General features: G+C 45.8%; 1 protein-coding gene across 3 annotated transcripts in view; it reads right to left on the reverse strand.

Moving 5' to 3' along the window:
* LOC147308997 (neuropilin and tolloid-like protein 1) overlaps positions 1–24831 on the reverse strand; it is a 46700-nt gene that overhangs the window by 10710 nt on the left and 11159 nt on the right. For 2 of the 3 annotated variants that reach the window (XM_086271051.1, XM_086271050.1), the window contains exon 5: positions 1770–1811. In XM_086271051.1, the coding sequence (XP_086127177.1) occupies positions 1770–1811 (42 nt within the window). Of the gene's footprint in view, positions 1–1769; positions 1812–4077; positions 9918–24831 lie in introns of those variants that run through there. The other variant, XM_086271049.1, reaches the window with a different exon arrangement.

Below are 24831 nucleotides of genomic sequence, written 5' to 3' on the forward strand. Positions count from 1 at the left end.
CTTCATATGAAGATTTATGCAACCTCAAATGCTGCGTAAAATGTAAAATAAAATGGAATCCAGTGGTCTGCAAGCCTCATAAACTATAAATCAAATGCTTAAACTGAGAAAATACAATTTAAGAAAAAAGATCATTTTGAATTTTAATGCCAGCCACATGTCTCAAAAAAGTTGGGCATGCCATGTTTACTGTTGTGTAGCGTCCACTCTTCTTTTAACAACAGCCTGTTAACGTTGGAAACTGAGGAGACCAGAATGTTGCCTCATTCTTGTCTGATATAGGATTCTAGCTGTACTACAGTGCAGTGCCTTCTTTTTTGTGATTTTCATTCTATGATGTGCAAAATGTTTCCAACTGGTGTAAAGTCTGGACTATATGCAGGCCAGTTCAGTCCAGCAAAGTTATGCTGTTCTAATAGATGCAGTAGGTTTGGTATTGCCTTGGTAAAATGGTGTCTTTTTCCCTGAAAACACACTTTTCAACACTGATGATGCCTTTCTAGTAGATCTGCAAGCCCAGAGAAAATGGCAGTGTTTCTGGATCATATGGCTTCTTCTTTGCATCCTATAGCTCTAACCCGTGTTCATGGACGGCACACTGAACTGTGTTCATTGACAATGACTTCTGGAAGTGTTCCTGAGACCGGGCACTGATTTCCATGATAGATTCATGCTTCTTTTTTTTTTTTTTTTTTTCACGATTTCCAGCCTTGTCCCCTTGTGCACAGAGATTCTTCCAGATTCTCTGAATATTTCGATTCACCCAATTAGCTGTAAAAGGCTTCTTTTTACCACCACTTACTTTTCTAGACCTCGTATATTTTCAGATATGCTGTTGCCATCAATTTAAAAATGAACTAATATGTTTCATAACGTAAAAGGTTTGTGAGGTTTATGTTTTTATTGACATTTTACATAGCATCCCATCCTTTGTGGAGTTGGGCTTGCCCTTGGCAATGTGAAAATGTTAAACAGCACTTTATCTCATCATCATCTCAGAATGTTAAAGACAAGATATCTTTGAATAGATAAATGTGCAAACATTTTTATTTTACATAGGCTAACTATGTGTCACCATGTCACTATGTGTTTCCCCTTTGACAGAAACGGTTCAAAACTGGTTGTGATGTCACAAATTAAGTTTCCAAATTCAAATTTTAGACTCTATTTAAATTTTTACATCTTGTAGCATCGAGTATGAAGGGTTTTCTAGTACTGTTATTAACACAATTCTGAGGAAAATAACATGTATGTGTGGAGCTGTACCTAAGTCAAAAATTTAAATACACCTCATTACATTTTTAGTTTTTTTAAAACTCCAACATTGGTTCTCATGGCAGATTGGGAAACTGATACATTAAGTTGGAAAGGTTAAAACTAGCAGTTAAAACCTCCATTACTGTATGCACATTCCAGTTTCCAGTAATCACTAGTAACACTGCAGTAATGCTAACTTAGGATTTTGTCTCCATATAACATTATAATCATACTTGCTAACCTCTAGCTCACAAATTTATGTACTGTGAGCTCAGACTAATGTGTAACAAAGTCACCATGTACAAACGTCTCAGTTATTAAAACATGACACATGTAATGTACTGCAGTTTTCCAGCAACATGACATCTTTCCTGCAGTATGTAAATTTGATTTAACAACTCGTTTCCTACTTTGATGTTAACACATATCAATTTAATCAAGCACTACACTGACTTTCTGCTTTGTGTCTAATATTATGTTGTATCATGATCACACACAAGTTTAATACTCACATGGTAGAGCTGGCAGTTCCCCAAGCCCTTTAAACTCGGGATCTGAAAGCAGAACATCGGTCTTGTAAGAGGCAAATAAATCTTTATAACATGATGTACTCCACGTACTGTATGTGATAAACACATGCATTTAAAATTGTGTACACATAAGGTGTTTAAAGATGTTTGTGTGGCAGATGTTCTGTGGACAATATCCCCAGATGTTTTGTGTCAAGGTGCCAGAGCTGTCATTGCAGAACAAGAAGGCTCACACAACATTTGCAGGTGGTCTTATTGTCGTGGATGATTGGTGTATAATATTTAAATACATTTGCATGTGTTCAGTAAATGCAGTACAGTTGGAAGAAATGTCGAAACATGCAGACGCGTGACAAACTAACCAATACAGGCAATAGCCTGGGTGACTCTGTTTAATCAGTGGGTCCATTTTACTCACATGGTTTTTCGCCACTTGTTCCCTAAAGACGTAAGAGTCACTGCTAATGAATGCAAAGTTTTTCTCAGTGATAACCTTTCTCCTAAATTTTTATCTAACATTTCTATCCTTACTGGAGTGATTACTCACAGGATGAAAACACACCCATTCATAGGGCACAAGGGTTCACTGTATGGTGTGATTGATGCAGATGATAATGATGTGAATCATTAGCCATGTCTCAACTGAACATCTAGGGGAGATTTTTTGGCCAGACTATCCGTTAGACCCTCGACCATCATCGTCAAAAAACCAAATGCAAGAGTGCTGTATCTGTTTAACAGAGTTCCAGAGAATAGGAGAATCATTGGGTGCACATGCTGACAAAAAGGAGCAGGGTAGAACTAAGAAGAGATTAGCAATGATGTGACCATGGACCATGAAATGTTGTTTAATTATGCATCTTGCACTGATCACAGACAAAAATAATTAATAGCAACACAAAGTGGCTACATACCTAGTAAATTGACAACCAAAGGGAGGGAGGAATACCATTGGCTGACAATAGCCAGGATTAGGACAGAAATGTTCCCACCTGACCACTTCAAATTCAGCTGATTTCATTTCTTTCTATTTTTTTGAACAATAAACTTTGTCTAGTTAATGAAGGCTTACAAAATCTTTATAGAATAAACACCTTGATAGTCCAAAATACAACAGTTTGGTGCTTTTTCAATTCAATTCAATTTTATTTATATAGCGCCAAATCACAACAAAAGTCGCCTCAAGCGCTTCATAGATACAGAGAAAAACCCAACAATCATATGACCCCCTATGAGCAAGCACTTTGGCGACAGTGGGAAGGAAAAACTCCCTTTTAACAGGAAGAAACCTCCGGCAGAACCAGGCTCAGGGAGGGGCGGGGCCATCTGCTGCGACCGGTTGGGGTGAGAGAAGGAAGACAGGATAAAAGACATGCCGTGGAAGAGAGACAGAGGTTAATAACAGATATGATTCAATGCAGAGAGGTCTATTAACACATAGTGAGTGAGAAAGGTGACTGGAAAGGAAAAACTCAATGCATCATGGGAATCCCCCGGCAGCCTACGTCTATTGCAGCATAACTAAGGGAGGATTCAGGGTCACCTGGTCCAGCCCTAACTATATGCTTTAGCAAAAAGGAAAGTATTAAGCCTAATCTTAAAAGTAGAGATAGTGTCTGTCTCCTGAATCCAAACTGAAAGCTGGTTCCACAGAAGAGGGGCCTGAAAACTGAAGGCTCTCCCTCCCATTCTACTTTTAAACACTCTAGGAACAACAAGTAGTTCTGCAGAGCGAGAGCGAAGTGCTCTAATAGGGTGATATGGTACTACAAGGTTGTCAATGGAAAATTGTACTTAGTAGTCAGTATAATCTTTTAATGATATAAGTTTGCATATGGTAGAATACTGCATGTAATCACTTGTGTTTAGAAGTATATAGTTGGTGGCATATTGAAAGAATGTCTCATCCTAGGAGGTCTGTAACATTCCAGGGTGTTCTGGCGTTCACCCCCCACATCCTAGGAGTATGGGAGAGGTCGTACCTTGTCTTATTGTTTTACGGTAGGATTAACGTAGCTACGTCAGTTTTAGTCTAAGTGCTTGTGGCGGAGGCGTGGCTCCGGGCGCAGCTGCCGGGGAGGAGTGGAGCAGAAGGCTCAACAGGGCGGCGCTGCGAGGCCGGTAAGAACAGCTGATGGTGTTTATGTACTAATGATGGTCTCCCTCCGCTGTGTTTATAGTGAGACGGGGAGGAGCGGCGAGAGATCAGGTGGGCTCGTGAGCTGTCAGGCTGTGCGACTGAGTCAGCTGTGTAAACAAACAAATAAATGTGGAATTTGGCAGTACATACCTGCGTGTGCGTGTGTTTGTGCCTGGTGTATTCCACAAGTGGTGCCGAAACCCAGGACAGTGCCGGTGGGGAAATGTCCGACCCACAGGCCGCGCCACCCGCCCGGCCCCTGCAATTCTTGGCGCAGATGCTGGCGGAGATGGCGGCGATGAGCCGGGATCAGGCGGCCGACCAACGTGCCCACCTGGCCGCGCTGCGGGAGCAGACGGACCGACAGACACAAGTTCTGGAGCGGCTGGTCGGGGCCGCTGCCACGCCGAAGCCCTCGCCACTGTCGGTGACGGTGCCCCGGATGGGGGACGGGGACGACCCACAGATTTTTCTGGAGACCTTCCGTGCCACGGCGGAGGCGTGCCAATGGCCGCGGGAGGAGTGGGCTCCGCGGCTGCTCCCCCTGCTGTCTGGGGAGGCACAAACAGCGGCCCTGAGTCTGCCTCCGGCGTCCAGGAGCAGCTTCCCGGATGTGAGCCGGGCGGTGGTGGACAGGCTGGGGCTCAGCGCCGAAGACCATCGCCGGGGGTTCCGGGCCTGTCGGCTGGCTACATCGGACCGACCATTCGCCTGGGCCCGACAGCTGCGCGACGCGGCGGTGCGCTGGCTGCAGCCGGGAACATCGGAGGGCGAGACGAAGCTGGTGGACAAGGTGGTGCTGGAGCAGTTCACGGAGGGATTGCCAGCGGAGACGGCGAGATGGGTCCGGTGCCACCGGCCCGCAAGCTTGGAGGTAGCGGTGACGCTGGCGGAGGACCACCTTGCCGCTGGAGCAGGGGAGTCCGGGGATGCCGGACGGAGGCCGAACAAACAGGCCCCAGTGCCGGCCCTGAGGCGCCGTGTGCCGGCACCAGGGCAGGCAGAGCGGCTGCCGGCGCTGAGCCCCACTAACCCTTTCGCGGCGATGGTGCCGTCCAGGGGAACCGAGCCGAGTGGAGCCGCCCCCGAGCCACGGAGGGCAGCACAAACGCTGGGGCCGGAGTGTTGGAAGTGCGGGCAGCCGGGACACCTGAGGAGGGATTGTCCGCTTATGGAAGTGGGGCAGGTGTTCCGCGTTGCTGGCGCCCCAGCACCCTCCCCCGGTCCAGGAGGGACATACAGTATTCCGGTAAGGACTCGAGGGGGTATACGCCAAGCGTTGGTGGACACGGGCTGCACACAGACCCTCGTGCACCAAGGCTTGGTTCGCCCCGGGGCATTATTGGAGGCCGAGTGGGTGGAGGTGAGGTGTGTTCATGGTGATGTGCACCGGTACCCCATAGTGCCGCTGCTGCTAAAATACAAGGGCCATACACATAGGGTAACGGCGGCGGTTAGCCCGCGCCTGTCGCACCCCCTGATTCTGGGTACCAATTGGCCGGGGTTTCATCAGCTACTGGGGCAGTACGCGGGGGTGCGATCACGACCGGAAGCGGGGTGTAGCGTGTGCGCGGCATTCAGCGGTGACGCGGGGTTGTCCGACACCGACTCCGGGGGGGAGGAGCCGGCGGGTCCCTCACGGGACGTCCCGCCGGCCCCGGAAGTGTCCCCCATGGGTGATTTCCCACTGGAGCAGTCTCGTGACGGCACCCTACGCTCAGCCTTTGACCAAGTGATGGCTATTGATGGTCACGTGGTGCGCCCTGAGGCCGCGCAGACCTACCCGCGTTTCATCTTATTAAATGACCGATTATATCGAGTGAGTCGTGACACTCAGACTGAGGAAACACACACCCAGTTGTTGGTGCCGCAGGGCCGCCGGGAAACGCTTTTCCAGGCGGCCCACTATAACCCCATGGCAGGGCATATGGGCTACGAGAAAACTCTGGAGCGAATAACGGCCCGATTTTATTGGCCTGGCATCCGAGCGGATGTGCGCCGCTGGTGCGCGTCCTGCCCGGACTGCCAACTTGTTAACCAGCCGGCCATACCGAGAGCGCCTCTGCGCCCTCTCCCCCTCGTTGAGGTCCCGTTTGAGCGCATCGGCATGGACCTCATCGGGCCGTTTCACCGGAGTGCACGCGGTTACCGCTTTGTGTTAGTCCTGGTGGATTACGCAACGCGGTACCCGGAAGCAGTTCCGCTGCGCACCATCTCGGCTAAGAGTGTGGCGCAGGCACTGTTTCAGGTCATCTCCCGAGTCGGAATCCCGAAAGAGATACTGACTGACCAGGGCACGTCGTTTATGTCTCGTACACTGCGGGAACTGTATGAATTACTGGGCATTAAATCTATTCGGACCAGCGTCTACCACCCTCAGACTGACGGGCTGGTGGAGCGGCTGAATAAGACCTTAAAGTCCATGATTCGGAAGTTCATTAACGAGGATGAACGCAATTGGGATCACTGGCTAGACCCTCTGTTATTCGCAGTGCGGGAGGTGCCCCAGGCCTCCACGGGATTTTCTCCCTTTGAACTGCTGTTCGGCAGGAGGCCACGTGGGGTGCTCGACCTGATTAAAGAAAGCTGGGAGGACGGTCCGAGCCCCGCCAAAAATGAGATACAGTACGTGTTGGACCTGAGAGCAAAACTCCACACTTTGGGGAGGTTGTCACGGGAGAATTTGCTCCAGGCTCAGCAGCGTCAGCAACGCCTGTATAACAGAGGGGCTAGACTCAGGCAATTTTCACCGGGAGATAGAGTGCTTGTGTTACTCCCTTCTTCCAGCTCGAAGTTGCTCGCCAAGTGGCAAGGTCCCTTTGTGGTCACACGGCGTGTCGGGGACGTGGACTATGAGGTCGCTCGGTCGGACAGGGGAGGAGCCACGCAGATTTATCACCTCAATCTCCTTAAAGCGTGGAGAGAGGTTGAAACCGCATCTCTGGTGAGCCTGGTGAAGGAGAGAGATGAGTTGGGGCCTGAGGTGCCAAATTCTATCATTCCCGCCTCCCTCCCTTGTGATGGCCATCTCACACAGGCCCAGAGAGCGGACGTTGTCGCGTTGCAACAGCGCTTTGCGGACGTGTTCTCCCCCCTGCCCGGCCGGACGTCCCTCATCGAGCACCATTTCGTGACGCAGCCCGGCGTGACGGTGCGTTCACGGCCCTACAGGCTCCCGGAGCATAAGCGAAAAATCGTGCAGAGGGAACTGGCGGAAATGCTGAGGATGGGAGTAATAGAAGAGTCGCACAGCGCCTGGTGTAGCCCCATCGTTCTGGTGGCGAAGAAGGATGGGTCTATACGGTTCTGTGTCGACTATTGCAGGGTGAACGAAGTGTCACGCTTTGATGCCTACCCCATGCCTCGGGTCGACGAGCTCCTGGACCGGTTAGGCACGGCCCGCTTTTTCACGACGCTGGACTTAACCAAGGGCTATTGGCAGATTCCCTTGTCTGCCGAGGCCAGGGAGAAAACGGCCTTCTCCACTCCGTACGGTTTGTACCAGTTCGTGACACTCCCGTTCGGCCTGTTCGGGCCCCCGGCCACTTTCCAGCGTCTCATGGACCGGGTACTGCGTCCGCACGCGGCGTATGCTGCCGCCTACTTGGATGACGTGATCATCCACAGCGACACCTGGGCGGAGCATGTGCCGTGGGTGGCCGCGGTCCTGGAGTCCCTGAGGGGGGCGGGGCTCACGGCCAATCCGAAGAAGTGCGCGGTTGGACGGAGGGAGGTGCAGTATCTGGGGTACCACCTGGGGGGCGGGCAGGTGCGTCCACAAGTGGGGAAGACGGCGGCTATCGCATCCTGCCCGCGCCCCAGGACGAAAAAGGAGGTGAGACGGTTCTTGGGGTTGGCGGGTTACTATCGTCGCTTCGTGCCGGGGTTTGCGCAGCTAACCAGCCCCCTGACCGATCTCACTCGAAAGGGTGCCCCGGATCTGGTCCAGTGGACGGGGCCGTGCCAGGCGGCGTTTGTGCGAGTGAAAAACGCTCTCTGTGGGGAGCCGCTGCTTCACACTCCTAACTTTTCCCTCCCGTTTGTTCTGCAGACTGACGCCTCGGACAGAGGGCTGGGAGCCGTTTTGTCTCAGCAGGTGAGGGGAGCTGACCGCCCTGTCCTGTACATCAGCCGGAAGCTAGCGGAGCGTGAGCGCCGGTACAGCACCGTGGAGAAGGAGTGCCTGGCCATCCGGTGGGCGGTCGGCTCCCTGCGCTATTACCTCCTGGGACGCTCATTCACCCTCTATTCGGACCACGCCCCGCTGCAGTGGCTCCACCGCATGAAGGATGCCAACGCCCGGATCACCCGGTGGTATCTGGCATTGCAGCCCTTTAAGTTCAAGGTGATCCATAGGCCGGGGGCACAGATGGCGGTGGCCGATTTCCTCTCTCGCTCGCGAGGGGGGGAGTTGGCTCGGCCGGACGGCTCCCCGGCCTCGAACGGGCGGTGGGGGTGTGTGGCGGAGGCGTGGCTCCGGGCGCAGCTGCCGGGGAGGAGTGGAGCAGAAGGCTCAACAGGGCGGCGCTGCGAGGCCGGTAAGAACAGCTGATGGTGTTTATGTACTAATGATGGTCTCCCTCCGCTGTGTTTATAGTGAGACGGGGAGGAGCGGCGAGAGATCAGGTGGGCTCGTGAGCTGTCAGGCTTGTGCGACTGAGTCAGCTGTGTAAACAAACAAATAAATGTGGAATTTGGCAGTACATACCTGCGTGTGCGTGTGTTTGTGCCTGGTGTATTCCACAGTGCTTTTTTACATATAGATTAGGGCTGCTCAATTATGGCAAAAATTATAATCACGATTATTTTCACTGAAATTGAGATCTCGATTAAACTTAGTTACAGCGCTTTCAGAAAGACATCTACTGTGATAAAGTCTACTCTCCACCGCTGTGTAATCAATTATTGTAAATGTAAATGTTATCAGGAAATGATCAGACAGGAGAGAGTTTTCAAGAACCACTGTTAAATGTTCAGTTTCTATGCCATATGTTAAAACAAGATCTAGAGTGTGATTAAAGTGGTGGGTGGGTTCTTTTACATTTTGAGAGAAGCCAATTGAGTCTAATAACAGATTAAATGCTAGAGGCTGTCATTTTTAGCATCTACATGGATGTTAAAATCACCCACACTAATTATTTTATCTGAGCTGAGAACTAAATCAGATATAAAGTCTGAGAAATCAGACAGAAACTCTGTGTAAGGCCCAGGTGGACGATAGATGATAACAAGTAAGACTGGTTTCTGAGTTTTACAGCTGGGGTGGACAAGGCTAAGCATCAGGCTTTCAAATGAATTAAAAGTCTGTCTTGGTCTTTCGTTAATTAATAGGCTGGTGTAAAAAATTGCTGCCACACCGCCCCCTCGGCCTGTGCTTTGAGATTTCTGGTAGTTAGAATGTCTCGGGGGTGTTGATTCATTTAAACTAGCATAATCATCCTGCTGCAACCAGGTTTCTGTAAGGCAGAGTAAATCAATTTGTTGATCAATTATTAAGTCATGTACTAACAGAGACTTGGAGGAGAGAGACCTAATATTTAATAATTCACATTTCACTGTTTTACTCTTTGGTTCAGATGGGGATACTGTATTGTTCTTTCTTTGTAATTGTTTATGTTTAAGTTGCTTTTTAGTTTATCTAGATTTTTTCAGTGTTTCTGAGCTGTCATACCTTCATATAGGAAACAGTAAGATGAAATTTTCAAGGCTGAAAAACCGCCAAATCAATTTTACAATCAGTCTAAGTACTTTTAAGTCCCTTTCTATAACCCACTTTGAACATTAATCAACAAAACTGCACCAATTTAACACTCTGAGGTCTAAGTCATTATATGTGCTCAAACTGAACCAAATCCCTCAATCACAAATATCTGTAAAGGGGATCTAAAATAAAGCACTAAATGTGACACAGAACATTTTTAATTTTGTATAGTTTAACAGTAACTTTAACTTTAACGTAGCTTCATACCCTGGAGGACGGGGCTGTGGCTCCCCACACTCCCTAGCAGATCGTTACATGGAGAAACCTTTGGAATGCAAGCATGCTGATCCACACAGGTATGCACACAGGTGTACACATGGGTATTCACAGACGCGGACTACAGCTTTCTTGGCTGCTGCCTCAAAGCACATTGTACGCTGTCTATCTTGCGTGCTGCACAATATCGTTTATTATTTAGTATCTACTGATATCTACTGCTAGCTAGTTTATTGTGATGGTGCCGTTTTTTTTATTATGTTGCTCTTTGTTGTTTGCTTTCTCTTCTGTTTTTTTTCTCCATACAGGTGACCCAGGTGTTTTGTTTTTTTTTGTTTGTTTTTCTTTCTTTCTTCTCCCCCTTCTCACCGTCTCTTCTCCCCTTTGGTTTTCTTTCTCTCCCTCTCTTTCTTTCATTCTCTCTCCCTGTCCTATCCCCCAGTCATGTCTGTCCCGTTTGTAGCAACTGAAAATAAAATAAATTCATAATTATAATAAAGGTCAATCAAATGGACCAATATGGCAAGGCCATGATGATCCACTTGGTAAAATAAATCCGCTTGGCATCTTTCTTGGCCTTAAGACAACAATTCTGATGGCTAAAGATCCAAACGGGACACAAAAACCCCCCCAAAAAAACCCCCCAGTAACTTTAACACGTAAATATCTGCAAAGCTTTTGAGTTATTTACGGTTAAATTAGTCCACAACATAGGCATGGTTATTTTGTCAGCTTCAATCTATTTTTATAGTGCAGAACTTATATGCACCATACTGTTAGGATTAAAAGCTGCTACATAGTTTGAATTCCATACTTTGGACACAAGTGGAGACGGAGACTTAGTGAGGCTGCAACGTGCTGGGCCGTCCGTTGGCTCCAGAGGGTTAACGTCTGTGAATCAGTGTGATGCCATATTAATTCTCAATCTACATTTCAATACAGGCTCATCTTGGCTATCCTCAATTCCTTCTGTGCCAAAATTATTTTCTACTAAAGTATTATTTTACGCTCAAAAATGTGTTAGTTACAAATGGGTTACTTAAATGTGTTTTAAAGCCCTAAGTGTCAGGATCCTGGATCTCCTGACCCAGAGTTTCTTGTGTCTCAGGGTTTTTGTATTATGATGTATGTTCTAAGTTCTCTTTGTTGCCTCAGTTTATTCTGTAGTCTAGTGTCTTGGTTTGGGTTTCTTGTATTCTGTTTAGTATTTAGTAGCTGCCCTCTGTGCCTCCTTTTTGTTGGTCTCTGTGTTTCTTAGTTGCTCTGTCTCCCCTAGTCAAGTCCGCGTCTGTGTTACATTTCCTGTTTCACTTTGAAGGTCTGTGCCCTATGTAAATGTATTGAGTTTTGCTTCCCTTGGGTCTCGTGTCAGATTTCTCACAGCTGTGTGTGTGTGTGTGTTGTTAGATTCTTCCCAGTTTAGGTTTTGTACAGTTTTCTGGTCAGCAATAAAAGCTGCCATTTTGAGTTCAGTTCTGTTTCCAGTGAGTTCATGTTTGGGTCCAATTCCTGCCTGCACACAGCTGGATCATGACACTGAGATTGTATTTTTTATTTCCTAGACTTAACCCAACCCTTTGAGCCACTGATATTTAGGGGTCAGATTGATTGTTCATGGCTTGACCCACATATATTTTGTCAGGGCTTAAGGCTCTTCATTTTGTTTTGTTTTTTTGACAAATAAAGGTCAACCTCTATTCTGTAATACACGAGATATGTGCACCAATTTTGTCAAGAAAAACAGATTAAACAAAATCTCTGAGCTTCAGTCGTTGGATAAAGTAAGCGCAAAATAACACAGACTAAAAATGACAACGTTAAAGATATACTGCAAAATAAAATAAAAACACGGCTGGCCTAAATTTACGTAATCTATGTGCCAGTTCATTTCCTCTGCCCTTATTTAAACCCACCATCCCCCCTCTACAAAAAGAAACCCTGATGCTCCTCATCAAAAACAGAGAAACACATTTAGCACGAGGAAGGGAGCAGACAGATATTTTGTTCTAAACCTTTGTGCTGATGAATCTACTCGCTAGGTGGATTATAAATTCTGACGTACCAGCTTAGTTGTTGAGGTCAGATTAGACTCCAGCAAAAATAAAACAAACGGCTTATTTTCCAAGCATAAATTCTCACTTTTTTCATTATTTTTCCATAACCTTTGGTCAGGGGTTGTGATGTAGGAAGACCAGGTGATGGACACAACTCAGCCTCAAATACACAAGGACTCTCATTAATTCTCTCATGTTTCTAACCTATTTCCTCTCCAAGCTCAGCCAGATTAATCATGTTCATTCCTTTTTTTTTTTTTTTTCTTTTTCTAAATGACATCAGAAACAGCAGTATGCGACATTACGTGATGGCAGAGCTTCAGTTCATCCTTTGTCTTTTTTTTTTTTTTTTTTTTTTTTAATAAATAGGACAGGGGGAATGAATGAGAGAGAGAGGGGGAGAGAAAGAAAGAAAACCAAAGGGGAGAAGAGACGGTGAGAAGGGGGGGGAAGAGAGAAAAAAACAAAAAAACTCCTGGGTCACCTGTATGGAGAAAAAAAAAAAAAAACAAACAAACAAAAACAAACAGAGGAGACAGCAAACAACAAAGAGCAACATAATAATAGAGAAAACAAAGCACCATCACAATAAACTAGCTAGTCATAGATATCAGTATTTACTAAGTAATAAACGATATTGTGCAGCACGCAAGATAGACAGCGCACAGTGTGCTTTGAGGCAGCAGCCAAGAAAGCTGTAGTCCGCGTCTGTGAATACCCATGTGTGCATACCTGTGTGGATCAGCACGCTTGCATTCCAAAGGTTTCTCCATGTAATGATCTGCTAGGGAGTGTGGGGGGGCCACAGCCCCGTCCTCCAGGGTGTGAAGCGGGTATGGAGGAGATCAAAACTCCAGACATCCAGAGGCCCCCAGAACACAAGAGACCATGGAAGACCAACAGAGGGGCAGCCGCGCCACTGTCCCAGTAAGAGCTGAGGAGAGTCCCAGATGAGGGCTCGCCCAGCAGCCGCGGAGCAGAAGTCAGGGGGAGTTGCAGTGATGCGCCCGTGAGCTCCGCCGGCCCCCAGCTGCGCCTGAGTGACCGAGCCCTAGGCCGAGAGGCTGGGGGCACCCCACCTCCAAAGGGGCCCGAGCGAGCCCCAGGCCCCAGGCCCCGACAAGCGGCCGCCAAGGAGTGAGCCGGTGTGTACCCGGACGCCCACCCCCAGACACAAAGAACCACCAACACACCGACACCTGAGGGAGTCCGCCACCGGCAGGGGAAGTGGTGGTGGGTGGAGATAGGCCTCCAAACCTTGGAGGGCCTGAGGTGTCCCCAGAGAGGTGGCGTCTGATACCCAACCTGACATATAGACACAGACATACAGGCACACACAGACACAAACATCCATTCCCACCCTCATGCTCTCATATGCACTCACTCCACACTCAACCAACGTGGAGACAGACATAAAGAGACGCTGTACACACAATCACACTCCCCAAGCGTACTCTACAAACCGGGTCTAGGTACCCTTGCCCCTGGAGGGGGGAATTGCACCCAGACCCAGGTGGTGTTACCCTTTTCCCTGCGGTGGGGAGAGGCAGACCACCCCGACTCCGCAGCAGCAGGGAGGCCCCACACCCCAGACCGCAGTCGGACGGCCAACTCCTCCTACTAGCCCTCCCGCTCCAGCAGGCCGCAGAGAATGGGGGTGGGAGAAGACTCCAAACCTCCCTCCACCCGCTCATTGTAGTGTTGATGCATATGTGTTCTAAGGTGCAATTAAAACCCAGGAGGGCATGGAGCTACCTGCCAAGGAGCAGCAGGTAAGCGCATAGTCCCTCCTGCTAACCCTCAATGACTAAGTGTATTTAAAATTGAGAGGTGGGCAACGACGTCAGGGGTGAGGTATACACCCTGATGGTGATTTGGACTCCGTGATTGTGCCCACCCCCAAGATCCTATATGTATGTGTAATGAGAGTGTGAATAATGTGAATGTCTAAGTTGTGGGATAAAATTGAGGCAGAGGCAGCCAGAAGGGGACAGGGGGGGGGGGGGTAGCCTCCTCTGCACCCTGGTGACATACCCCCACTCCAAGGCCCTGCATGTGTGGGTGGTTGTGGAGGAGCGGGAAGAGGGAGGCAGCTGGAGATGGGGAGGGAAGGAAGGGGGGGGCAGGTAACCCCTCCCTGGGGCCAGCTCCCCCGCTGACCCCAGTAGGCACTCCCACCCTCCGCGACCCGCCAGGGAAGGGGGGCCCAGGCCCATCAGACCGGGGCCCAGTGCAGTAGCGCCCCCCGGCTCCACAGAGCCCTGGACAGTCCACCCAACCCCACCACAGAGAAAACTGCACCCACCCCACCAACCACACATCTTCCAGACTACATAAGACGGTAAACGCCCAGGCTGAGATCTTCCTCCACCTCTCCTGTATCTCCCCCTCCTGCAGAGAGTTCCTGAGAGAAGAAAGCTCCTGCAAGATGTGACCATCCCCCCCACCAGTTGAAGAGCCCCCCAGGCGGCTCGATGCACCGGCGGCACCCTGCTCCAGGGCCGGGCCCCCATGCACCCACCCGCCCACAACCCCGGCAACACACCAACCAGGACCCGAGCCCCCGAGGCCCGGCCCGGGCCCCAGCCCAGAGACGGAGCGCCCCCAGAACCTCACGCCCATCCCGGACCCACCCAGGGGCAGCCAGGTTGCCAGGTCAGTAACCCACGTCCGTCAGCACAGACCCTCCCCTAGCCCCGCTGCACGCAGCCGCGAGGAAACAGTCACCTGAGAGCCAACAGAGCCCTCAACCGGACGTGACCGCTACCCCGGGTTGAGCCCCCCAAGGAAGATGCCTCCGGGGAACCCCCCGACGCCCTAAGCCTGTCCCTACCCCCTCACCAATCACAACAGTGAAGGCGGGACCAAACTATGACCCCCCACCCCCACTAGGTGATGGAGCTGATAAAAGGGGCCCAGAGCAATTGATCTAATGTGGTGGCAGAGGCTGTGTCAAGACTAATGTAATCTAATAGATAATTTCTATATTGGTTAGAATTAAGATTATTTTTATTTTTCCAGTTCATGAGGACTGTTTTCTTGGCTATGCATAGGGCAGTGAAGATCATATGGGCTATATTCTTTTCTGAAGTGACATTATCTAAGCTGCCCAACAAACACACTAAGGGGGAGGTTGGAATGTTACATTTCAGACATTTTGATAAGTCTTCACATATCTCACGCCAAAACTTTTGCACTGGTGGACAGAACCAAAGAGCGTGGATGTAATTGTCTGGTGTATTGCCTTGACAGTGTGAGCAGTTGTTGGAAGATGTAAAGCCCATCTTGAACATCCGATGACCTGTATAGTGCACTCTATGAAGTATTTTGTATTGTATTAATTGCAGACTGGGATTTTTAATTAATTTAAAAGTTTTTAAGCAAATCTGAGACCAGAAGTTTTGGTCTAGGTTGACTGATAAATCTGCTTCCCACTTTGCAGTAGGAAGGGATATTGATTCATCTAATTTAGAAAATGTTCTGTATATTTTAGATAATAATTTGGGGGATTTAAGAGTAAGAAAATGTGCCGCACTTAGTGGTGTTTGTAATTCAACTTGACTGAGGTTAAATTTCTTTTTTACTATGGATTTAATTTGTTGATATTCTAAAAACCTTGTCTTGTTGATCCCATATTGTTCAACTAGTCTGTCAAATGGAATAAATTCTGTTCCCTCTAATATATGTTCTAAGTATTTAATTCCTTTACAACTCCATTCTGGGAAATTAATCATATTATTGTTTTGTAATATGTCAGGGTTATTCCAGATAGGTGTACGTTTGCATGGGATTAATGAAGACTCCGTTATTTTTAGAAACTCCCACCATGCTGTTAGAGAAAAGCTGATGTTGATACTTTTAAAGCATTCATGTCTTTTGATGTTTGAGCTAATAAATGGTAGGTCTGAAATCTCTAGATCCTTGCATAGTGCCTGTTCAACATCTAGCCAGGGCTCAACTAAGAAGGTATGTTTTAACCATTCTGAGATGAACTGAAGCCTGTTGGCTAAGAAGTATTGGTGAAAATTAGGCAGATCTAATCCTCCTCTATCCTTGGTTCTTTGTAGCGTTTTTAAGCTAATATGCGGGGGTTTATCTTTCCAAAGGAATTTGGAAATATATGAATCCAGAGATCTGAACCAATCATGTTCATTCCTGTGTGTTTGGGTATGTTTGTGCGTTTGTGATGCAACAATACCTTACCAGGGGTTTTACGCCTAATGTAAGATGGAAAAAAAGGGGAATACAAAGCCTGTTTTATGAAAATTACTTGTATATTCATCTCATTCAGCGAAAATGAGTGAAAACGTTTGCAGAAATATTTATGTGCATATATCTACAGGAATGGCAGAATTATTAGGCAAATGAGTATTTTGTCCACATCATCCTCTTCATGCATGTTGTCTTACTCCAAGCTGTATAGGCTCGAAAGCCTACTACCAATTAAGCATATTAGGTGATGTGCATCTCTGTAATGAGAAGGGGTGTGGTCTAATGACGTCAACACCCTATATCAGGTGTGCATAATTATTAGGCAACGTCCTTTCCTTTGGCAAAATGGGTCAAAAGAAGGACTTGACAGGCTCAGAAAAGTCAAAAATAGGGAGATATCTTGCAGAGGGATGCAGCAGTCTCAAACTTGCAAAGCTTCTGAAGCGTGATCATCGAACAATCAAGCGTTTCATTCAAGATAGCCAACAGGGTCGCCAGAAGTGTGTGGAAAAACCAAGGTGCCAAATAACTGCCCATGAACTGAGAAAAGTCAAGCGTGCAGCTGCCAAGATGCCACTTGCCACCAGTTTGGCCATATTTCAGAGCTGCAACATCACTGGAGTGCCCAAAAGCACAAGGTGTGCAATACTCAGAGACATGGCCAAGGTAAGAAAGGCTGAAAGACGACCACCACTGAACAAGACACACAAGCTGAAACGTCAAGACTGGGCCAAGAAATATCTCAAGACTGATTTTCCTAAGGTTTTATGGACTGATGAAATGAGAGTGAGTCTTGATGGGCCAGATGGATGGGCCCGTGGCTGGATTGGTAAAGGGCAGAGAGCTCCAGTCCGACTCAGACGCCAGAAAGGTGGAGGTGGAGTACTGGTTTGGGCTGGTATCATCAAAGATGAGCTTGTGGGGCTTATTCGGGTTGAGGATGGAGTCAAGCTCAACTCCCAATCCTACTGCCAGTTTCTGGAAGACACCTTCTTCAAGCAGTGGTACAGGAAGAAGTCTGCATCCTTCAAGAAAAACATGATTGTCATGCAGGACAATGCTCCATCACACGCGTCCAAGTACTCCACAGCGTGGCTGGCAAGAAAGGGAATAAAAGAAGAAAAACTAATGACATGGCCACCTTGTTCACCTGATCTGAACCCCATTGAGAACCTGTGGTCCATCATCAAATGTGAGATTTACAAGGAGGGAAAACAGTACACCTCTCTGAACAGTGTCTGGGAGGCTGTGGTTGCTGCTGCACGCAATGTTGATGGTGAACAGATCAAAACACTGACAGAATCCATGGATGGCAGGCTTTTGAGTGTCCTTGCAAAGAAAGGTGGCTATATTGGTCGCTGATTTGTTTTTGTTTTTTTGTTTTTGAATGTCAGAAACGTATATTTGTGAATGTGGAGATGTTATATTGGTGTCACTGGTAAAAATAAATAATTGAAATGGGTATATATTTGTTTTTTGTTAAGTTGCCTAATAATTATGCACAGTAATAGTCACCTGCACACACAGATATCCCCCTAAAATAGCTAAAACTAAAAACAAACTAAAAACTACTTCCAAAAACATTCAGCTTTGATATTAATGAGTTTTTTGGGTTCATTGAGAACATGGTTGTTGTTCAATAATAAAATTATTCCTCAAAAATACAACTTGCCTAATAATTCTGCACTCCCTGTATATGTGACTGTGTATATTTAGTTAGTTAAACTGTGGCACTGCTTTGTTACACAAACACATCACAGATCATAGACTGTATATTAAGATGGACACAGCCACTCTGACATCATCAATTAGTTTACAAAGACTATTGTGAAACATCAGCATTGTGCAGCATTTTTGGCCATCTCTGCTTTAGCTTTTGTTTCTTTCTTTCTTTGCTTGTTTTTGTACCACAACTGACCAGATTAAGTCATGAAGGTGAAGTGCTAAGTTATTAGCTAAAGCTTAGTTAGCAAAGCATCCACAGACTGAGTGCAAAAAACACAGAGCGACAGAGCTAATCAGCCATTAATAACATACAAATTAATTGCTATATAGTACAATATAAACATGGAAATGTACTGCATGTGGCCATAATATGCTTAAATAGAAATGACTCTAGAGTCAGTCTAGAGTGTGCACTCTTGTTAAATATTCTTTGCAAGCTTGGGTGCATAAGGATGAATTTATTCTCTCCTGCCAACCCCGACGGGTGGAATTAGATGGGAGATTAACATTTGGTATTAAGGACTCATTACATTTGATGTAAACACACAGAAAACAGCTTCTCCTGATCTGCTAATAATGCAAAACATCTTCTTAAAGGGACAATATATGTTAGGAGGCTGTTTGGAAAAAAAGTGCTTCAGTGTACAAAATATATATCCAAATCACCCTAATTAGCTGTAAAAACTGAAAGGGCATGTATATTATCTGAAAAATGCGGAATAGCTAATATTGCTAATGACATGCACATTTGGCAAACAAATTGTGGCAAACAATTTTGGAAAAAACAAAGAAAGAAGAAGAAGAAGCAGAAGAAGAGAGTCGAAAAGTGGAACATTCCTTTGTGGAATAAAAAGAATTATGTACTGAGACGCAATCAAATTAAAAAAGAAAAAGGAAAGATGGATAGATGACAAACAGACAAAGAGATGCAGATTAGGCTTTGCCCCGTCAGTGTAGGTGGCCTATAAAATCTGTAGTTAATAAAGCATCTGTCTCGGACTCCCTTAAGCTGCTGCTGCGGCTCAGCGCTGACAAGCTGTATTCCCCTGAAGACAAGCTTTCATTAACTGTCCTGTGGGAATGACTGCGGGAACAAGCCCTTCTGCGTGCGTGTGTGCACGAGTGCATACGCGTGCGTTTCCCTCCTCGTCTCTTGTTAGCTGCAGCTGGTGTGCCTGCACTGCAAATGGAAATGTGAGCACATTCCCAGCTGCATTCTGCCAGACTACTATTAAAATTGCAACACAATGCAACTTTTTTGACATCGTGCTGTCAATTAGCACGAGGGTGTGGTGTATATTTTTTCGCATCCTTTAATGCAATCTGGGGATATAAAAAAAAGCTTCTGATGAGTTGAACTTGCAATTTAAGTGCACTGAAAAATACAAGCATTGATTTATTTTAACTGCACTCTCAATGACCAGGCAAACAAAAAGGTGGGGGTCAGAAGGGGTAAAAGAGGTGGCTTACTATGCTTTGGGTAGACAACAATGCCAAAGTCACAGCAGTGAAGACTGAGAGCGTGCCAAGGAAAGGAGACACAGGCTTAGAGCTGTGGTGATATTCTGAACAGCCAGCAGCCGCGACAGATGGAGCTACAGCCAGTATGATGTAAGAACAGCAAGATGGCAGAACTCAGGACAAAGTCTGAAAGACACGTTCTCCACTATTTTGTCATGCTCTCCAAAGAGGGTGAGTTCTGTTATAGGTTATTTAGTGAGTCTCCTTATTCACCGTTCGATCAGCTGCATAGAAACTCGCTTCACTTCACTCATCAGTTTCTTATGCTTTTATAAGAAACACACAGAACTACAGGCAAAGGTCAACACTTAGTTTGGATAAAACCAGCCTATTAAAGTGGCTCCAGAGCTAAAAACAGCATGTCTTTTGTCCAGTCTCCCTCATCTCACCCCCAACCAATTGCAGCAGATGGCTCTCTGATAGTGGTGGGCGGATCGATCCAAATATCGATAGTATCGATCCCAAGTCGGTATCGGATCGATACTAGCCTGGTTAGATCGATTCTTTACTTTGAGTTCTGCTTGTTTGCTATGCTGTGCTTTTGGCAAAAACGAAACAGCCAGGTCGCTGGACTCGCCGCTCCTGTGTCAGCGGAGAGCAGGCACACTTTGCCCCCCTCTCTTATGTTTCGGTGTTGCGCTGACACGTCACGTGACTTAGACACTTTGAGGGTTATTAAGTTGTTTACATATTAATTATATTTATACCAATTGTTTTTATTGTTGAGAATTTTAATTGTAATTTTTGTATTATAGTTTACCAACAGTATTTGTTTTGTTTACTGGTTTGCGTGCACTTAAGATTAACAACAACAAAAAAAAGATCACCACCACGGCAGACCCGATGGCATTTTCATTTATTTATTCTTACAATAATCACACGGTTGCTGTAACAGTACATTCAACGGCTGCAGCTCTCCCGCTGGCAGCCGTACACATCACCACCACCAAACCTGCAGCGGCATCGCAGAACACGCCCTGCCACATACCCCCATCGCCCGCTTCACCCCACCCCGCGAGCAGGCGAGGGAATCGGCTGGACCATCGGTGCCCCATGCCCCAAGTGTCCACTCTGGCAGTCGCCCGCGCTTCCAGCGGAAGCCTGGGAGCTGGCCTGATGGCCACCCATATGGCAAGCAGCGGCAGCGCAGCAGGAGTGGAAGTGAGCCGGGGCTCAGAGGCAGCTGGGCAGACTGGGCAGATGGAGGTGCGCCAGGTGCTTGGGGGTCCTGCCTGTTTTAGAGAGGAGCGATGCTTCAAAGGATAGTTGCAGATTTCTGTCAGAATCTGCAGATTATACAGTACAAATAAAATGTTCACGTTGTCTTCCCAACAGTTTCACTAACATCTACACTGGATGGCCAGGAAGCGTTCACGATGTCTTCTCCGGCACTGATAATTGGCGTCTGTCTTGTGTCAGTGACGTAAAAGATGGATTTAATGCGACATGACCGTTCAAACAGCAGTCGCTTTCTAAAACATCAGATATGTATCGGATTCAGTACCACATACGAAAGTGACCCAGATCGGATTTGAAAATATCGGATTTGTGCCGTTCACACTGTCATACCATGATCGGATATGGGTCGCATAGGGTAAAAAAAAATCGGATTTGATGCGCTTTCGCCTGCAGTGTGAACATAGCCTAAGAGCCATCTTAGGCTATGTTCACACTGCTCCGCGCGGACAGAACGGCAGACCGACCCATCACTAGGTAGTACATCCTAGCGGGAGGGGCTACGAGCTCACATGGCTTGTAGCTGTGACAGAGAGCAAGCTTGGGTGAGCTAGTCGGGAATATCTTCTTCTGCAGTGGCCTTAAAAAAAGACTATTGTTCATTCTCCTGCCAGGTAAAAATCTGTTTCGTATGTATATCAGAATCAGAATCAGAATACGTTATTGATCCCTGGGGGAAATTATTTTTTGTTACAGTGCTCCATTTTAAACCAACATTAAGACAAGACAGACAATACGCTAACTAAGAATAGTAAAATATATACATATATATACATACATACATACATACATAAGTCACTTATAAATAAATATTTGGAAAAGAAACATGTGTAGCTGTAGCAGCAAACAGTGTGTTAAGTGGATGCGATATTATAGTGATGGGATTTCCAGCTCTTTTTTAAAGAACTCTTTCGGCTCCGAACTGGCTCTTCAGGTTGTTTTGTTGCTTTAATTAATGTATTATTAACAATAATATAAAATTATGCACAAAAGGAATCGCTAGTGTAAAAAAAAGTGGTTTTATATATTTTTTTTATATATAAATATATGTGGTGGCCCCTAGAGACAAAGCACATACAAACTCCAAAAAGCACGTACAAACTCCAAAAAGCACGTACAAATTCCAAAACACATTAACAAAAAAAAAAACACACAGAGTTAACTGAACTTCCAAAACAGAGCTATCTACATCACTTAAATTAAACAATTGAAAGCATATGTGTATGGTTTGTGTATTTATACACAAGCACTCATATATATTCAAATAATAAAAAAAAAAAGTTCATTTACCTGTTACTACCACACACCAAATCAGGTCATTGGTACTTGCTGGCTTGTGTAGCGACTAGGTAACAAAAGCTCAACACTGCACCTAGCATCCTGAAGCACTTCTGTTGTGTTTTGTACGTGTTTTGGAGTTTTTACGTCTTTTGGAGTTTTGTTTTTGTCCCTGGCTCTCTTTCTCTCTCTGTGCTACTGCCAGTGTAACTACCGCCCCTTCCCCGTCTTCCCAGCACAAAGCACAAGGCTCGCGTGCGGAGTGAAGCGGGAAAAAAGTGCTAGAGAGAGGGTGAGAGAAAGGAAAAAAAAAACAACCCATGGCTTGCGATAAGGAGCCGGCTCACGTCGTTCACGTCAAAGACCCGGCTCAAAGAGCCATTTCGTTTGCAACCGACCCATCACTAGTATATTATACTATTCCATGTGTTATCACATGGAATAGTATTGTAAAGCGCTTTGGGGTCCTTAGGGACTAGTAAAGCGCTATATAAATACAGGCCATTTACCATTTATCATCAGTGTTGGGAAGGTTACTTTTAAAATGTATTCCATTACAGAATACATGCCCCAAAATGTATTCTGTAACGTATTCCGTTACGTTACTCAATGACAGTAACGTATTCTGAATACTTTGGATTACCTAATATATTATCATGCTTTTTACAACAACGTGAATGTACTATTGCTGTGTGATTTATTACTATTACTGAAGGTCCGCGACTCCGAACTGTAGTAAAGGGAACTCTGACTAATACGGCGGGGTCCCTGTCGGCTCGTAGCCGAAAAATAGCTTTACTTTGTTGTGTGGGTCAACTTTTCTTGCGAGAGACAGAGAGAGGCGTTGAAAGGCTGCTCCAACGGAACTTATTGTTTTCGGAGGAAAACACGAACACGGTGTACGGTCGAGTCTTAATAGCTTACTTACAACTGGGCTCGTCAGGCACTCGTCTTGGCTGAAGTGGTTATTATTATATTTACATGCTTCCAGCTCCCTTTTTTCCTCGATGACAACTCGTACCTTTCCACTCCCCTTTTTCTCCCTCCTCGCGCTCACAGACCCATAACGTGTATGGCAGTCCATTCTCCCTGCAACACGGACTACACTGCCCATGATGCTACATTCTTTAGAGCTATGCTTGTAGCATTCTGCCTGTTAGCTTAGCACAACAACAATAACGAAAAGGCGCTCTCTCACCCAGGAAACACACAGTCGCAGAGAGAGAGAGAGCGTCGCCCTGTAACCATGGCAACCGTAACGCTGCCGCCTAGAACAACAGAACGTAGCTGTCAAACAAAACCCAAACAGTCCTGACCCGCGACAATATGAAACAGGAAAGTACCGCAGTGTAATCCATTTATTTCAACAAAGAAACTGTATTCTGAATACCACCTGTTTAAACGGTAACTGTAACAGAATACAGTTACTCATATTTTGTATTTTAAATGCGTAACGGCGGTACATGTATTCCGTTACTCCCCAACACTGGTTATCATCAGTGTTGGTCAAGTTATTTGAAAAAAGTAATCAGTAACTAATTACTGATTACTTCCCCAAAAGTAATCCCGTTACTTTACTGATTACTTATTTTCAAAAGTAATTAATTACTTAGTTACTTAGTTACTTTTTAAAAATGATTTACAACCAGAAGAGGTGACAAAGCAATAGATCTTTCAGCCCAATTCTACTTTTTCTGCATAATCCATCATACAAAATGTAATCAAATGGAAAAGTCTATTTTTTTAAAACTTGTTTTATCCGTTTTAATCTTTTAACTTTATGCATCAAGTAAAAATTAAATTATATGCACCATTCTCTGACTTGAAGAAATTAGTTTAACATTTAAACCTATTTTCTGCACATTCCAGCACATAAAATAGTAACTAATCACTAGTATTTACACTATATTTTTGTGTTTACACTCACTCTTTCAAATAGATGCAAGTAAAACACAGCAGAAAATAAATAAAGTCAAAGACTAGCGGTCCTGTTGCTCTATTTTCACCTGTAAAGCAGGAGTAGGGTAGGCGGAGGTTTACCCTGGTGCACTGGTGTCAAGCCAGCCTCCAATTCCAGCATTGCAGTCAAGCCAGCCTCCACTTTGTTTTACGTTCCCTGTGTATTCAAAGTATTATGGCAAAAGACGTGGAAACCTGATTTCAAAATAAAATATCCTGAAGCATGACTTCTAAACAAAAGCCAACTTCCAGTAAATTAAGAGCACATTCATAAATATCAATTAGTCTTGTTTGCACACTCTAATGTTGGATACAAATGACATACCCTAGTATTCTAGTAGTAACATGTCAATATTAAAGCCATCTCCTTTTGGATTTCAAAGTAAAAGCCCTCTAAATGTTTATTTTTTAACTACTTTTTCAATTAATTCAGAATGGAAAATTCACGTTTCCACAGACTAGTTGCAGTCTATATTGACAGTATACAATCCCATAGTGATACCATGTCAATCCGGTTGTTCAGTCTGACGTCACTAGCCGTATCTGGACCTAAACTCCGCTGCAGGTCCATATATCAAACGATCACTATGGCATTACTGAGAGTTGAAAAACTGTCTAAAGTCTTTCATCTTTAATAAAATGATCAGCGTTCTGCTCTACCAGGTGTAACAATTGAGTTTAACATCCAGGCATCCATGAAAACGGAATTTATGACATTTAATGGAGTTAGAAGTTAGCAGGGAGTTAGCTCGCTAGCTTCTATCTAAATACAATATAGCATGTCCTGACTGCGGGGTTTTGGAAACAAATTAAAACGTACAGCTCTGTTATCACTTCCAGCATAAATGAAGACAGAAAACTAAACAGCAGTGACGTTTGTAGGGTTACTGAAGTTGGGCTAGCTGGTATATAATGATGTGCTACGTGACCGCTAGCGACACA

Source organism: Aulonocara sp. 'chitande type north' Nkhata Bay, linkage group LG18 (genome assembly GCF_057382095.1).
Source record: "Aulonocara sp. 'chitande type north' Nkhata Bay isolate Kocher_YH1m ecotype deep benthic linkage group LG18, A_spYH_male_GT1.1, whole genome shotgun sequence".
Lineage (NCBI taxonomy): Eukaryota > Metazoa > Chordata > Actinopteri > Cichliformes > Cichlidae > Aulonocara > Aulonocara sp. 'chitande type north' Nkhata Bay.